The sequence below is a fragment of the Pseudonaja textilis genome, chromosome Z (assembly GCF_049901715.1).
Source record: "Pseudonaja textilis isolate UNSWEBS1 chromosome Z, rPseTex1.2, whole genome shotgun sequence".
NCBI lineage: Eukaryota > Metazoa > Chordata > Lepidosauria > Squamata > Elapidae > Pseudonaja > Pseudonaja textilis.
Window position 1 is genome coordinate 86,779,610 of NC_142008.1, and position 14,782 is coordinate 86,794,391.

The window sequence follows — 14,782 nt, forward strand, 5'->3', positions numbered from 1 at the left end:
ACTTCTGTTCTTATGAAACATTTCCTCTTTTTTTGAAAAGCATAAATGGCCACTAATAGATTGCTTAGCATAGTATTGCGCTCAGTGGAAGAAAGGGAACAGTAGCAATAGCACTTAGACTTATATACCACTTCATAGTACTTTACAGTCCTCTCTAGGCGGTTTACAGAGTCAGCCTATTGCTCCCAACAATCTGGGTCCTCATTTTACCCACCTCGGAAGGATGGAAGGCTGAGTCAACCTTGAGCCTGGTGGGATATGAACTGCCAAATTGTAGGCAGCTGGTTGCAGCAGCAGAAGCTTGCAGTACTGCACTCTAACCACTGCGCCACAGAGGCTCCTCAACATGGTATCTTCCTATATTTTGAAAAAGTCATGACAGTTCATTGAGTATGGGGGCTCTGAGATTTTTAGATTGATATGTGTGTAAAGTATTAATGCTGCTTATGTCTGGCCTATATTGAATGGGAAGCCAATTCCATGAAGATAACAGAATAACAGAGTTGATCTTAGAGATCTTAGAGGTCTTCTGGTTCAGAAGCGCCCAACCCCCAGGCCACAGCCAACTACCAGGCGGCAGCCTGTTTCAAACCAGGCTGTACATGCGATAGGAAAGCACATGTGTGAAGCCCCACTTGCATGAGCAGTGGGCAAGCACGCGCACATGAAGCTCCACTCACATACGAATGGAGTTTTGCATGCATAAGTGGAGCTTAGTATCATGCCCTTAGTGTTGGAGCCTGAATCTGCAGAGGAGGACAAGCCAAAGCTGGATCTCAACGGAAGTCGAGGTGGAGGCCTGGTTTCAGAGGAACACTGGGAGGAGCAGGACGAGGCAGCCCCAGGGCCCTTGGGCTTGGGATGACTTGCCAGCAGGGAGGAACGGGGGCAGGACAACTGAGAGAGGGCAGGCAGGGAAGATGAGCGATGGAGCTCAGACGATGAGCAAGAATTGCCTCCTGCTGAACCCGAGCAAGGAGAGTGCAGAGGAGGCAGGAACAATGCAGTCCAACCCAATGACTCGGGAGGAGAGCAGCCCGCTCCTCTTCACAAGGCACACTTGAGGACTGAGGCTTAAGGAGGTGCTGTGGGGAGGGGCGTTTGTCAGGAACAAACGCTGAATTCATGGAGTTTTGTGTGCTGGTGCTGGTGCCTGGCATTTGCTGGACTTCTCACTTTATTCCTTGCTCCATGGATTAATTGCCTTGTTCTTTTGCTCCTGGACTCACTGCATTATTTCTTTGCTTTCTAGACTCACTGACTTATTCCCTTGCCCCGCTGGACTTCTTTCATTGAAGCCATTGTGCTAACAGCATTTTGCTGGACTACTCACAGCCAGAGGCTGCTGGAGGTGTCTGTGTGAGACCTTTCCTCTGGGACTTGTTTGGGGAAAAGTCGGAGCAATAAAGGGACGTTTTGAACTATCAGCTGACTGTGTTGCCTCTGTGCCTTGCCCCGGGTCATCACACTTTGTATGTGAACACAAGCGCCTTCTGCTTGTGCCAAGCTAGGTTGCCAAGGTCAAAAGGTTGGGGATTACTGTTCTAGTCCAACCCCCTGCTTAAGCAGAAGACCTTATACCATTCTGGACAAATGGCTGTCCAATCTCTTCTTAAAAACCTTCAGTAATAGGACACCCACAAGTTCTGGAGGCAAACCGTTGCATTGATTAATTGTTCCAACTGTCAGGAAATTTCTCCTTAGTTCTAAGTTGCTTCTTTCCTTGATTAGTTTCCATCCATTGCTTCTTATCTTGCCTTCAGGTGCTTTGGAGAATAGGTTGATCCCTTCTTCTTTGTGGCAGGCACTCAGACATTGGAAGACATACTTTCATCTCATCCCTAGTCCTTCTTTTCACTAGACTAGGCATACCCAATTCCTGTAACTATTCTTCATATGTTTTAGCCTACAGCTCCCTAATTATCTTTTTTGCTCTTCCCTGTGCTCTTTCCAGCGTTTCAACATTTTCTTTATAGAACAAGGGGTGGAATTGGAATGGTGGGCCTATCTACAAATCCAATCAAGATATGGAAAAGATATGAAAGAATGGGGGATTAATAGACAGGTAACAACATTAGATGAAATACTACTTGGATCAGAGGATAAATCGATAAGAAAAATTTATAGATATTTACTGAATTATAAATTGGAGGAAGAACAGGTAAAAGAAACAATATTGGCGTGGGCTAAGATTTTTGGGCATGGTATTAATTTGGATAAATGGCAAACTTTATGAGAGTAAATAAAAAAATAACATTGGCCATATCATATCAGGAAAACCTATATAAAATGTTTTATAGGTGGCACCTCCCGCCAGCAAAATTGCCCAAAATGTATCAAAATATCACTCAACTGCTGGAAATGTACTCAGGAATACAAATCATATTATCACACATGGTGGAAATGTAGAAAAAAACAGGAGTTTTGGCACAGGATCTAGAGGTGGCTAGAGGAGATGGTTGGGCATAAAGTGGAATATAAACTGGAATTTTTCTTACTCAGAATTATAACAGAAGGATATAACAAAGAGGTGATTTATTTAATAATACATGCGATCAAAGCAGCAAGGTTAGCCTTTGCTCAAGAGTGGAAAGATAAGAAATTCCCGATGAAAGCAAAGTAATAAAAGGATATGTAGTTGCGCTGAGATGGATAAATTAACTTTGGAAATGAAAAATAAAGATGAGACAGAATATTATAAAGTATGGGATAAATTTTATCAATGGTGGGAAAAAAGAAGGATCTAGAATCAAAATAAAGCAGGGTTGGCAGAACGGATTATTAGAAATAGAAAATATTGTATAAATGTATATAAAACATTTATTCTATACCATAACACGTATGAAAACAGGATTGTCAGGATGATCCAATGTTTTTAATACTTCATTCAATAAAACTTATTAAAAACAAACGTTTTCTTTTATATTGTGGCAACCAAAACTGATGTACTAAGTGTGGTCTTACCAAAGCATTATAAACTGGTACTAACACTTCACATGATCTTGATTCTCGGTTGCAAAAAAAAAAAAAGATTGTAGAGAAAGGTCTGGACCATCCCAGGATAATAGGTCATACCAGGTACAATAAATTTATATTCTTGGTCCTCTGCTTTTAAAAGTGATTATTACTGTCATGTAGTAAATTTACCTGTCTTCGTCGACGCAGTTTAGGAAGCCCGGGAGGAATTTGGTAGTTCAATGCAGAAAACAAACACCCTGGGATAAAAGAATACATATTAGATATTGGAGAGGAATATAATATATGGAAAAATAGGTAATCAGATTTTTCAGATATTTAAACTTGGACAAAAGATGTGGTCAGGTAAGAGACAGTAAAACAATCTATATATACTGACTTATAATCTTATGGTACCATTCTGAGACAATTACACCAAAATATCTAGCATAACTACGATATCAATTTATGATATGATTTCTTTCCATTCATACCAGTTGTTGTGGTTTGCCGGCAGCCTGTGCAGATGGCAGCGGAATCGGACAGTGGGGAAGAACGGAGACCAGTCCGGGAGTCAGACAAGGGCCCTGCATCTAATGCAAAGATGGGGCCAGGACCACCTGGGAGTTTGTGCTGACTCCAGAGTCTCCAAAGTCTGGCAGCAGTGAGGCAGAGGAACAAGGGGAGCCTGTTCCCAGTGTTCGTGTGCACAGAGCTGCTAGAAGGCAAGAGCAGCTAAGACAAAAGGGGAGACTCGGGAGGGATTGCCCCTCTCCTAAGGTATAAAGGAAGTGTAAATGTAGAGGAAGCAAAGTCGTTGCAGAAAGCAAACTTGTTTGCTCTGTTCGAATTAAACCTTGAAGCTCTGTGTGGACTTTGTACTTTGGTTGGTTTTTTACAGTTAATTTGGCATTTTAGTTGTTGGCAGCAATTCAAAGGAGATAAAGGTGGGTCTTGATCTTGAGGGACTGTTTAAGACTCATTACGGGCTGGGAATGAAAATAATTCCCAGTGTTGAAATAAAAAAAGAGTTGTTTGGACTAAGCGTGTGCTTAATTATGGTCTCAGAAAGCCTTAGTCAGAACACCAGTAGAGATGCCCGAGAAAAGAAATCATCTAAATGCTCACCACCTATTGGAAGAGATATTTTTGCTGCTTTCTATTAAAACTCACTGCTGAGTTTCCTAAATTTGCTGGCAAATTGAGTGTAGCACTTTTACTGCATTGTCTTTTAAGATTACATTTACATTCCAATTCCAAAGAAAGGCAATGCCAAAGAATGTTCAAACGATCACATCATTGCACTCATTTCACATGCTAATAAAGTTATGTTTAAAATCCTACAAGTTAGGCTCCAGCAGTATGTGGCTCGAGAACGACCAGAAGTACAGGCATGATTTCGAAGAGGCAGAAGAACTAGAGATCAAATTGCCAACATACACTGGATCATGGAGAAAGCTAGGGAGTTCCAGAAAAACATCTACTTCTGCTTCATTGACTATGCTAAAGCCTTTGACTGTGTGGATCACAACAAATTGGGGCAAGTTCTTAAAGAGATGGGAGTACCAGGCCATCTTATTTGTCTCTTAAGAAGCATATATATATGCTGGTCAAGAAGCAACAGTGAGAATTGGGAAAGGAGTCCCGAGAAGCTGTATCCTGTCGCCCTGCCTATTTAACCTATATGCAGAGCACATCATGAGAAAGGCAGGGCTAGTGAATCAAAAGTTGGAATTAAGATTGCCAGGATAAATATCAACAACCTCAGATATGCAGATGATACCGTTTTAATGGCAGAAAGTGAAGAGGAACTAAAGAGCGGGTGATATGGGTGAAGAAGGAGAGTGCAAAAGTTGGTTTGAAACTCAACATTAAGAAAACTAAGATCATGACATCTGGTCCTCTCAATTCCTGGCAAATAGATGGGGAAGAAATGGATGTAGTGACAGATTTTATTTTCCTGGGCTCCAAGATCACCACAGATGTGGACTGCAGCCAAGAAATTAAAAGAAGACCCTTGCTCCTGGGGAGGAAAGCTATGACAAATCTAGACAGCATATTAAAAAGCAACCTGCCTGCCAACAAAAGTGTGTATAATCAAGGCTATGGTTTTCCCAGTTGATGTATGGCTGTGAAAGTTGGACCATAAGAAAGGCTTGGCGCCAAAGAATTGAAGCCTTTGAATGATGGTGCTGGAGAAGACTTCTGCAAGGTGATCAAACCAGTCAATCCTAGAGGAGATCAACCCTGACTGCTCTTTAGAAGGCCAGATCCTGAAAATGAAACTTAAATACTTTGGCCACCTAACGAGAAAGAAGGACTCACTGGAGAAGAACCTAATGCTGTGAACGATTGAAGGCAAAAGAAAAAGGGTGAGGTGGCTGGACGGAGTCACTGAAGCAGAAGACCTGAGCTTAAATGAACTCCAGAAGATGAAAGAGGACAGGAAGGCCTGCAGGAACGTTGTCCATTGGGTGGCAATGGGTCAGACACAACTTCGCAACTAACAACAATATTCAAACTCAGTGCAAAAACACAAAGAGATAGTTATTATATAGTGTCAGAGCTATCTATATCAGGACTTCTGGGTACCTAAGACCCATAATCATCTAAACCCATCTTTCTTCTTTGGTAAGAAAAAATCTTGGCAACAAATAATGGCTATATCTTTTCATGGAGCGTACGCAAAGCAGAGCTTCATTTCAGTTAACAGAAATCTTCTAGAACAGCCTGTTCCTGAAGTTTTCCAAATTCCATAGATAAATCTCTATCACTGGACACTCAAAGACATGACAGACTGAATCTATTTATTGTCAAGATCAAAGCACTCTGGCTATGAAACACTGCCTGGCTGGGTGCTCATTGGTGAAAAGCGTTATCCTAAGAGGTGAGAATAGGTAGGGTTGGGGTTAATGAATTAGATTCTTTGCCCTTTATATATTCTAAGTTTTAAAATAAGGGCATCAATTATTATTTAATTAGATCTACTTTTCAATTTTGCTACATATTTAATTCTAATTTTCCATGACTTTTCATAACCATACACACTGTTCATTTTTAGGAATGAAGTCCAGGAATTCCTAACTGTATTTATTTTTCACAAAAATAAATATGTGTAATTTATTCAGACTATGGTAAAAACAGAATTCCAAAAATTTAAAGGAATGCAGAGGTACTCATTTACCCCAATTCCCAATTAATTAAAAGGTACCAAAACCTCCTGATAGGAAGGCATTTTACCTGGTTCTGTGCAACCATGGGTCATGCGAGGTACTGGTGTCTGGTAGATCTGGTGAGGAAGTGGCTCCTGCTGGATAGGATTAAAAAAAAGAAAAAAATATTGCCACAAAAAGCATGTATTTACACTGGTATCAGGCAATACTTCATTCAGTTCAGTTTAATTAAAATATTCATAGTATTGTTATTCACATAAAGTCCTTTACTTTGTTACTAAAACCGGGCTGTTTATATCCCTATGTCAGAACGATGCATTTTCATTCACTAAACTCCCTTTTTGATGAGCCTATAATCTTTTAACTCGGGGTAGAGTCTGGGCGACTGGAGATGAACTTTTTTTTTCTTGCATTTTAAGAGACAAACATCTGCCACTACCCAGGACTGAACTCTTGGGGTTTTTCCCAAAATGGCAGCGCATTCATACACAGCGGCCCCAAGCTCCTGGTACTGTGTGGTGTACGGTACTGTGTGGTATTTGGAATAATGTGTGTATGGATGTGTGTGCATAGTGAAGTGCAAAGGGCAAAACTTGCCTACACCCACGCAGAGATATTAAATATCGGGCTCGCAAGTCAATCCAGGATTACCAGCGATTTTCAGCAGTCCCACAATATACTGAACTACATGGCAAGGCTTCCAGAATCTCCATGGATTGTTGTCAGGTTGGGACAGAGGCAAAAGGAGCGGGGGAAAAAGCATGGCTGTAGAGCCAGTCTGTTGGCTCAGCTTCGAAACCAGCCCCACAGAGCAGCGCTGCCCAGCATCGTTTTGACCAACGCCGGATCTCTCATCCAGAGAAACGACGAATTAGATCTGAAGATGGCAGCAAACAGGCTTATCCATGAAAGCTGTGTGATGATTGTCATGGAGGCCTGGCTACGTCCTGATGCAGCAGTGTATACATAGCGGCTAGTGTGTTAACAGCAGCGTAATATATACGTACTGTTCCCCAGACGAACTGATGACTGTCACACGTAGGCCTTTTTATCTGCCTAGATAAATCACTGTGATAATTATTATAGCTGTTTATATTCCACCTGAGGCCAATGTCAGCGTGGCGCTTTCTAAGCTATATGGTGTCATCTCAAGGCAGCAGCAAACTCATCCAGAGGGAACGCTTGTCGTGGCTGGGGATTTTAACCAAGCTTGTCTAAAGACAGTACTCCCTAAGTTTGTGCTGTATATGCAGTTTCAGAGGGAAGAACACTTTAGACCGTATGTACTCTAACTTGAAACAGTCTTACAGAGCAATCCCCCTTCCCCTCCTGGCTATATTTGACCATTTTCTCTGCTGTTATGCCCAAAGTATGTCCCTCTCAGGAAAAGAACTGAGCCACTTATGAAAACTGTTAAAACCTGACCAGAGGGTGCTCTCAGTCAGCTGCAGGACTGTCTTGAAAGTGAATATGTTCCACTGAGTGGAGCATATTCGAACATCTAGAACTGTAGGAATACACTGATGCCGTACTCTCTTACATCAAAGTGTGCACAGACAACTTAACAGTGGACAAGTGCATCAGAATCTATGGGAATTGCAAACCTGGATGTCTGCAGAGGTACAGATGCTTCTGAGAGCCTGGGATTCTGCTTTTAAGGCAGGGGACAGTGATAAAGACAAAGAGGCCAGGGCAAACCTTTGAAGAGGCATTAAGATGGCAAAACAAAAGTACAAACAAAAGGTGGAGAGCCATCTAGCAGACAACAACCCGAAGCAACTGTGGCGGAGTTCATTACTCAGAACAATGACAGTGTCTTTGCCTTGCTTCAGAAGATGTATCCAGATGTACACTATCATGTTGTAAGGCCAGCAGTTAAATTGATCTAGTTTTGGCTCAATTGCTACCGTATCTAGAATTGGTCAAAGGCAAATTTTCCATTTGTGCTGATAGAACTCTGAAGAATTTATAGGCATGCCATTTTCCATCAGTGAGAATGTACCTCACCTTGACTCCAAGGTCCTACTCAAACTAAATTGTCCCTGCTTCACACAGAAGTTCTCATAGAGTAAAAGCAACATATTTTTTTTTTTACATCACCAATGCACCATATGAGTGCAACCTGCTGGTATTGTACTGATTGAATGCCATTTAACCCGAGCCTTCTAGTGGACAACTGGTAGGAAGAACTGATTGGCTCGTGCTGTGTTCAGCATTTTGAGTTCAGTAGAAGTGAAAATTACTGCAAATGAACTTCAAGCTGCTTTTGAAGGATTGGGGAATGGAACCATTGTGCTGTAGAAAGGTCCCAATTTAGCAATTAACCACCTCTTTCTCTGGGCGTCTCCTTTTAGCTCTCGTCTCTGAATTTCTCCACATCAGACACCACTTGCTTTTTTTTTTTTTTTTTGTAATCGCATAGTGCAAAACTGCTTTTCTTTTTCTTTTTATGTTTCTTTGTGTACAATAAAGATTGCTACTGCCTCATTTTTTGCAATCCCACTTTTCAGACTTCCCGTCTGTATGGCATAGCTTTCAATTTTCAGGATTCCATCCCTTAGCTAATTTCATACTCCCCACCCCACCCCTACATTGGTCTCTACCTGCCATGCTACTCCATTACTTTTATACCACATAACTTTTTATTTTTCAGGCTCTCGTAGGTCAATTTGCAACAAACTGCATCATACTAGAGCTAACATAACGTTACAACTACCATCACATATTCTGACAGCTCTTCAGTCTTCCTGATCATTGATAAATCTTTTAACACAGATAACAGAGAAAGAATGTGAAATATCCACATATAAAACAGATGTACTGCTACAAAGCTCCCTTTGATTGCTCTCTCTCGTCAAGTTTTCAATTGCCCATGTACATGTGCATTTCCATCCATCAGTCTCTACTTTTTCTAGCTTTATAGGTAGTCCTATAGGTTACAAAAGGTGATCACATGACCACAGGATATTGCCATCATAAATATGAGTCAGTTGCCAAAATTCTGAATTTTGATCATGTGACAGTAGGATGCTGCAATAGTTGTAAAGGTGAAAAACGGTCAGAAGTCACTTTTTTCAGTGACGTAACTTTTAACATTCACTAAATGAACTGTTATAAGTTGAGGACTATCTGTATTTCTCTTTTGCTCTTTTTTCTTTCTGTGCCATGTCCCTCAGTTACAATGTTTACTATTAAACTCCCTCCTGCATTCCTTATTGGGGAGTGGCTTGAAGCCACCCTACATCAGAGTTCAGATCCTAAAGGTGTCCCAAGATGAATGTTTTATTCTACATGGTACTAATTCTAATATCAGACAAAGGGACTGGATTACTGGCATGCTCTGGATACTGTCGGCTAAGAAGTATTGGCTAATGGGATCCAGAAGACGAATCTTTTCTACTACGGGGCTCACCCTTTGAGATATCATTCCCCATGAGATTAGACTGGTTCCATCCAGGGTGGGATTCAACCGGTGTTACTACCGGTTTGGTGACTACGTTGTATAAAAAAACTTTATGCTGTGCCACCCAGACGGCTGATAAGCGCTGCCGCGCAAAGCAGCTGAGGTTGAAAAAAGCAGAAAGAAAGGTCAGGTAAGAGCCCGGGCAGGCGGGTGGTCCAAACAGCAGCAGACACAGAACCGGTTCAGTGTCTGCTGCTCTTCAGAACTACCAGTTCTATAGAGCCGGGCAGAATCGATAGCATCCCAGCCCTAGTTCCATCCCTGCTGGCCTTCCATAAGGATATGAAAACTTAGTTTTGTGCTCAAGCCCAGGACCCTAACGCATGTGACAGAGATGATCTCCCAGCTGTATGAGGCTCCACTGTTGTCTTATTTTTTTCATACTTTGTATTTTATTCCAAGCTACTTTGAGTCACATATGTTAGATTGGCGGCTATATAAATTGAATAAATAAATTCAAGCAGGAATGGCTCCATTACAAAAAATCACATTACACAGCAAGATAAATTCAGACCTTTGGAATGTTTTCTAGGAAAAGAGTTAAAAGATCAATTAAAAATAATATTTAAAATTCTTAGGTACTAATAATAACCTCCATCATTTTATATTCAAGTAGAGCAAAAATATCTAGGTAGTAGTTCACCGTTGGGAAAATAAATGAAAAGGAATGAGTGAATGCACTACTAAAAGTTGGTTATTATTATATTTTTTGCTTATGTTTTATTAGTACTTTATCTTCTTTCCTTTATTGTATTTTTATTCTTCCGTTATTCCTCTTTATATTATCTGGCAAAACTTAAATGATTAAAAAAAACTTTTACAGGGTATATGTAAAAAGAAACAACAACAAAAACCTTCCTAGAAGTCAATCAGGGCTTCGTCCTGAACTACCACTGACTGATTCTGTTCTGTATTGCTACATTAGCATTCTTGTAACCCCTCGTCCTGATTGGCCAGGACGTACGGCACTCAGATTGGCTGAGTGAGCCGCAGAGATTGGCCCATTGCGAATCGCCCGCGATTGGAGGAAACCGATTGCGGGGGATTCAAAGCGGTGTCATTGGCCGCAGCTGGCAAGGCAAATTCAATATAAGCCGCCACCGATCCGAGGGAGAGCCGATCCGATCTCAGAACTAAATAAAGAGCTTTAAAAGAGTCACTGAGTCTCACGTCTCCTTCTTGCGATCGGCGAACATGACAGATTCATTTAGTATAATTTCACCTCCATATACAGGAGAAAGGAAACAACTGCTAGCATCACTATCCATGTTCTTGCTTTCATCTTAATGTTCAATTGTGTGCAAAGAACCTTGGGATGTGTTATGAAAGCCACAAAGTTACTAAGCCATCTTTTCTCTTAAAGGACCTGAGAATTAATAACATGCAGATACAGCATAGGAAGAGTCAAAGTGGAAGCAAGCATTCTATCTATGAGAGATCAAACCATTTACATGTTCTAGGTATCTGAAACTTTGCAAAATAAAACATTAGCTTTGCCCCAATTTTAGCTAAACTGGTGAAAAGCCAAAAGAAGCAAGAATCAGTTCTCTCTTAGCCAATATTGTGAGATTTCACAGCTTTGAACTGTTTCTAAACTGCTGAAAAGATTTTCTATAGAAGTGCCATATGCACCAAGGTGTTATGTTTTTCAAGACTGAAGAACAGCCTGTTCATGCTTAAAAATCATTTCTTTCTTATTGGTTCACTTATTACAATATTTAAAAGATCCCTAATGTTGAAAATCAGTTTCCTCCTCCTATGTTAAGTTGGAGTTCGTGTTTATGTTATCACGATTTCTTTTTTCTCCAATACTTTTTGGGTAAAATTTTATAATGTTCCCCTACCATGTTTTTCATTGAGCAATCTCTAAAATGATTAATTGGAATAAAGCAATAGTAAAATGTATGCAAATTGAGGTAGACGAGAAGTAAGAAGGTAGAGGAAGCAGATTATCGGGGGGGGGGGAGATGGAATCTCTTTCCCTTTGCTGCTATGGTAACAACATTCAAAGGAAGCACCCTGGAAAACTCCTTGTCATGGCTTTTACAAAAGAGTGCCTGCTGGAAATATATTAGGTCAAGTTGGGAGTGGGGGGAGAAGCAGATTTAGAAGCTCCCTAAGCCATTTAGCACTATTGAAAATGATCCCAATTTCTTCGGAATCAAATATGATATAGCTCCATATTGGAGCAGAAATTTTAGAATCTGAATATGATTTTTTTTTTCTTTAGCATTTTCTGGAGGATTTGCAACCATAATAGCCTCCCTATCCCCTAGGGAGAAAGAAAGGCAATTTTGAAATCAATATATCAATTGTAGTATACAACAAAAAATGTTGAGAAAAACGAAACACGTGACAATTTCTTGATAAAGGTTGGAGTTAATTAGCCCTGCATGGATCTGACCTCGCAGTTTTAAAGCTGGCATTTTTCTCTTAGTATGACAATAAAGTCTAAACAGAATTGATGTGCATTATTCTGATATGTCACTATTGCTTAAAAAAACTGTGCACCTTGTAATTGTTACCTTCTATCCTAGGAATAACCTAGTGATGTTAGTTGGTCTGATGGACAATGGTTGCTGATATCCTTCGAGTGGGCTTTCTGGCTCAAGAGAGATTTGAATCTGGGCCTCTGCAATTCAATGCCAGCAATTTTGCCCAGACACCTCACTTGACACTGACCCTGTATTAGAACAGACTTCCAATATCTACAAAAGTTTACAGGAGGGAGGGAACCAACACGAACTTCCTTTCACCTCTGGGGATGAAACACAAGTGAGGTATCTCCATGGCAGTGATGGAATTACAGCCCAGGCCCAGGCTTTCCTTACCGCTTGATATTCAAGTGAATCATGAGGCTTCAGGAGGTACACGTCTTTTCCATCAGAGAAAACACCACTGAAGAAGTGCAAAGAAATATGAAGAGGTTACATAAAACACAAAAGCGGCTATGTTTTCATTAGGAGGAAAAAATAAGAAACAATATTCAGGCAGGCATCAGTAACTTCATTCAGGACAAAGTTGCACACTTCTAAACAGTTGCATGCTAAGCATTTCCATGAAGCAGTCATAGCTGACATTCCTTATTCTTACTCAGGGAAATAAAAACAGAACCTAGACCAAGAAACGTTTATATACAAATTACACACTCTTAAGAATTACTAGGAAATATTATTCACAGGCACTAAACTGGCCTTTTCAGTATGATAGAAGGCACGATTGTACCCCCAAGCCCACTCAGCACTGGAGAAGCAACTTTAATCTAGTTTCTGATTGATCAGAATTATTATTTTTAAATGTCTGTTATCAGAATTATTAATTTTTAAATGTCTATCTAAAGGGTCCCAAGATATCTGACAATATCCAACAGTGAATTTAAAAACACACACACAACACAGCCACACTGACTTTGCCTTGATGGAAACCAAACTTTCTTTGTCATGGTTTCTTTTCCCATTTCACAATTCCTTACTTACTGTAGGCCATGGCAAGTAGATAAAGCCACAAAAGAGTTTGCTTCTCCACGGAGATTGCCTTGATAGTAACAGTGCTCACTTGTTCCCTAAAAGAAATGTTTTAAAAAAACATGTTTTCTTTTATCTGCTTAAGTTCTTGTAATGCAAATTGATTCATTCTTCAATACAAGAAGCGAAAATAAGCAACCAACTAGCAAGGGACAAATCAAATCTCTCCACCATAGCAATACCATTCAGATTCTCTATGCTACTTCAGAAGCAAGAAGCGAGTATGTAGAAAATAGTGACTGATGTCATCACTCACTCAAAGGATGGGTGGAGTAAAGTACGTGCAGTTGATTTAGTGGAGATCAGAGAAATAGAGTATCCAACAGATCAGGGAGAATGGGAATATTTTGGGGGGAGGGAAATAAAGAAATACTTTTTAACTACAAGTTTAAGGACTTAAAAACTGTTTGAAATGAAGAGCCAAAGCATTATTTAGAAAGTTACAAATGGACTAAGAATCCAAGTAAATTTGAAATATGAATTTGGAATTAATTATAAGAAATCTTTCCCCTAGGAAAATACTTTTGTTTTAATTCTTTTTTTTTAAACATAAGATTTTAAAAATTGGACCGTAAATGAACTAGAAGCAAATAAGATTACAATTACAAGGGAAGAACACTTACATTTGATTTACAAATACAAAATGGAGCAAAATATTTTAATGTTGGACATATTGAAAGATATTTTTAAACAATGGACCCAGAAGTTAGTTTTAACAGTGACTACCTCTATAGATACTTTATTTAAAAGATATTATGGAAAAGGAACACATTTTTATCAGACAATACTGAGACCAATTTGAAAGTGGTTTTAAAAATAAGAATGAAGCAAAATGTTACATGGACATACAAAAAAACCTAGTTGATATATTCATAATTAAAAGGGATATACAAATAACAAACCAAGAGAGCAAGCCCAGATAAATATTTTATGAAGGTTTGAAAAATTTTATGAGAGGGGGCAAAGAAAAAATTGAAAAGAAATAAAATTCTAGGACACTATTTGAAGTAACTAAACATCAGAAAGTTAGAAATAAATCTAAGAAATATACAGTTAGTTTCTTTTATCAAGGTTAAAACACATATATTGTTACCTCTATAATGACTCATGCACTTTTAATGATTGGAGTTGAAATAGTAATAGCATTTATACTGCTTCATAGTGCTTTACAGCCCTCTAAGTGGTTTATATGGTCAGCATATTGCCCCCAACAATCTGGGCCCTCATTTTATTGACATTGGAAGGATGGAGTCAACCTTGAGTCTGGTAAAATTCGAACTGCCAAACTGCAGGCATCTGGCAGTCACCAGAAGTAGCCTGCAGTACTGCATTTTAACCATTGCACCACCACAGCTCTTAAATGATACGGTTTTAAAGATTGGTTTATAAATAACAGATGGTATATGGGAAGAAGAGATAATTTATTTAATTTAAAAGAAGATAATAAGTTATTGGGGAGCTGGATGTATGCAGCCTGAATTCAAGACTTGAGTCCTGCAGGATGGCCTGACCTCCCATTACTTGCCCCAGTTCCTGCCCACCTGGTAATTTGAAAGCATGCAAATGTCAGTAGATAAATAGGCACCACTTTAGTGGGAAGGTAACAGCATTCTGTGCACTTCAGTAATAGTCATGCTGGTTATATGAACCACGGAAATGTCTTCAGT

At 39.7% G+C, this 14,782-nt stretch overlaps 1 protein-coding gene across 14 annotated transcripts in view; it reads right to left on the reverse strand.

The window, feature by feature from the left end:
* ADAM11 (ADAM metallopeptidase domain 11) overlaps positions 1-14,782 on the reverse strand; it is a 99,688-nt gene that overhangs the window by 54,648 nt on the left and 30,258 nt on the right. For 13 of the 14 annotated variants that reach the window (XR_015740174.1, XR_015740175.1, XM_087916808.1 and 10 more), the window contains exons 5-8: positions 13,068-13,153; positions 12,423-12,489; positions 6,196-6,265; positions 3,148-3,215 (exon numbers count right to left, since the gene is read on the reverse strand). Coding sequence is in view for 12 of the 14 variants with exons in the window: in XM_087916808.1 (XP_087772934.1) it covers positions 3,148-3,215; positions 6,196-6,265; positions 12,423-12,489; positions 13,068-13,153 (291 nt within the window). In the remaining 2 variants the exon portion in view is untranslated. The remainder of the gene's footprint in view (positions 1-3,147; positions 3,216-6,195; positions 6,266-12,422; positions 12,490-13,067; positions 13,154-14,782) is intronic. The other variant, XM_087916799.1, reaches the window with a different exon arrangement.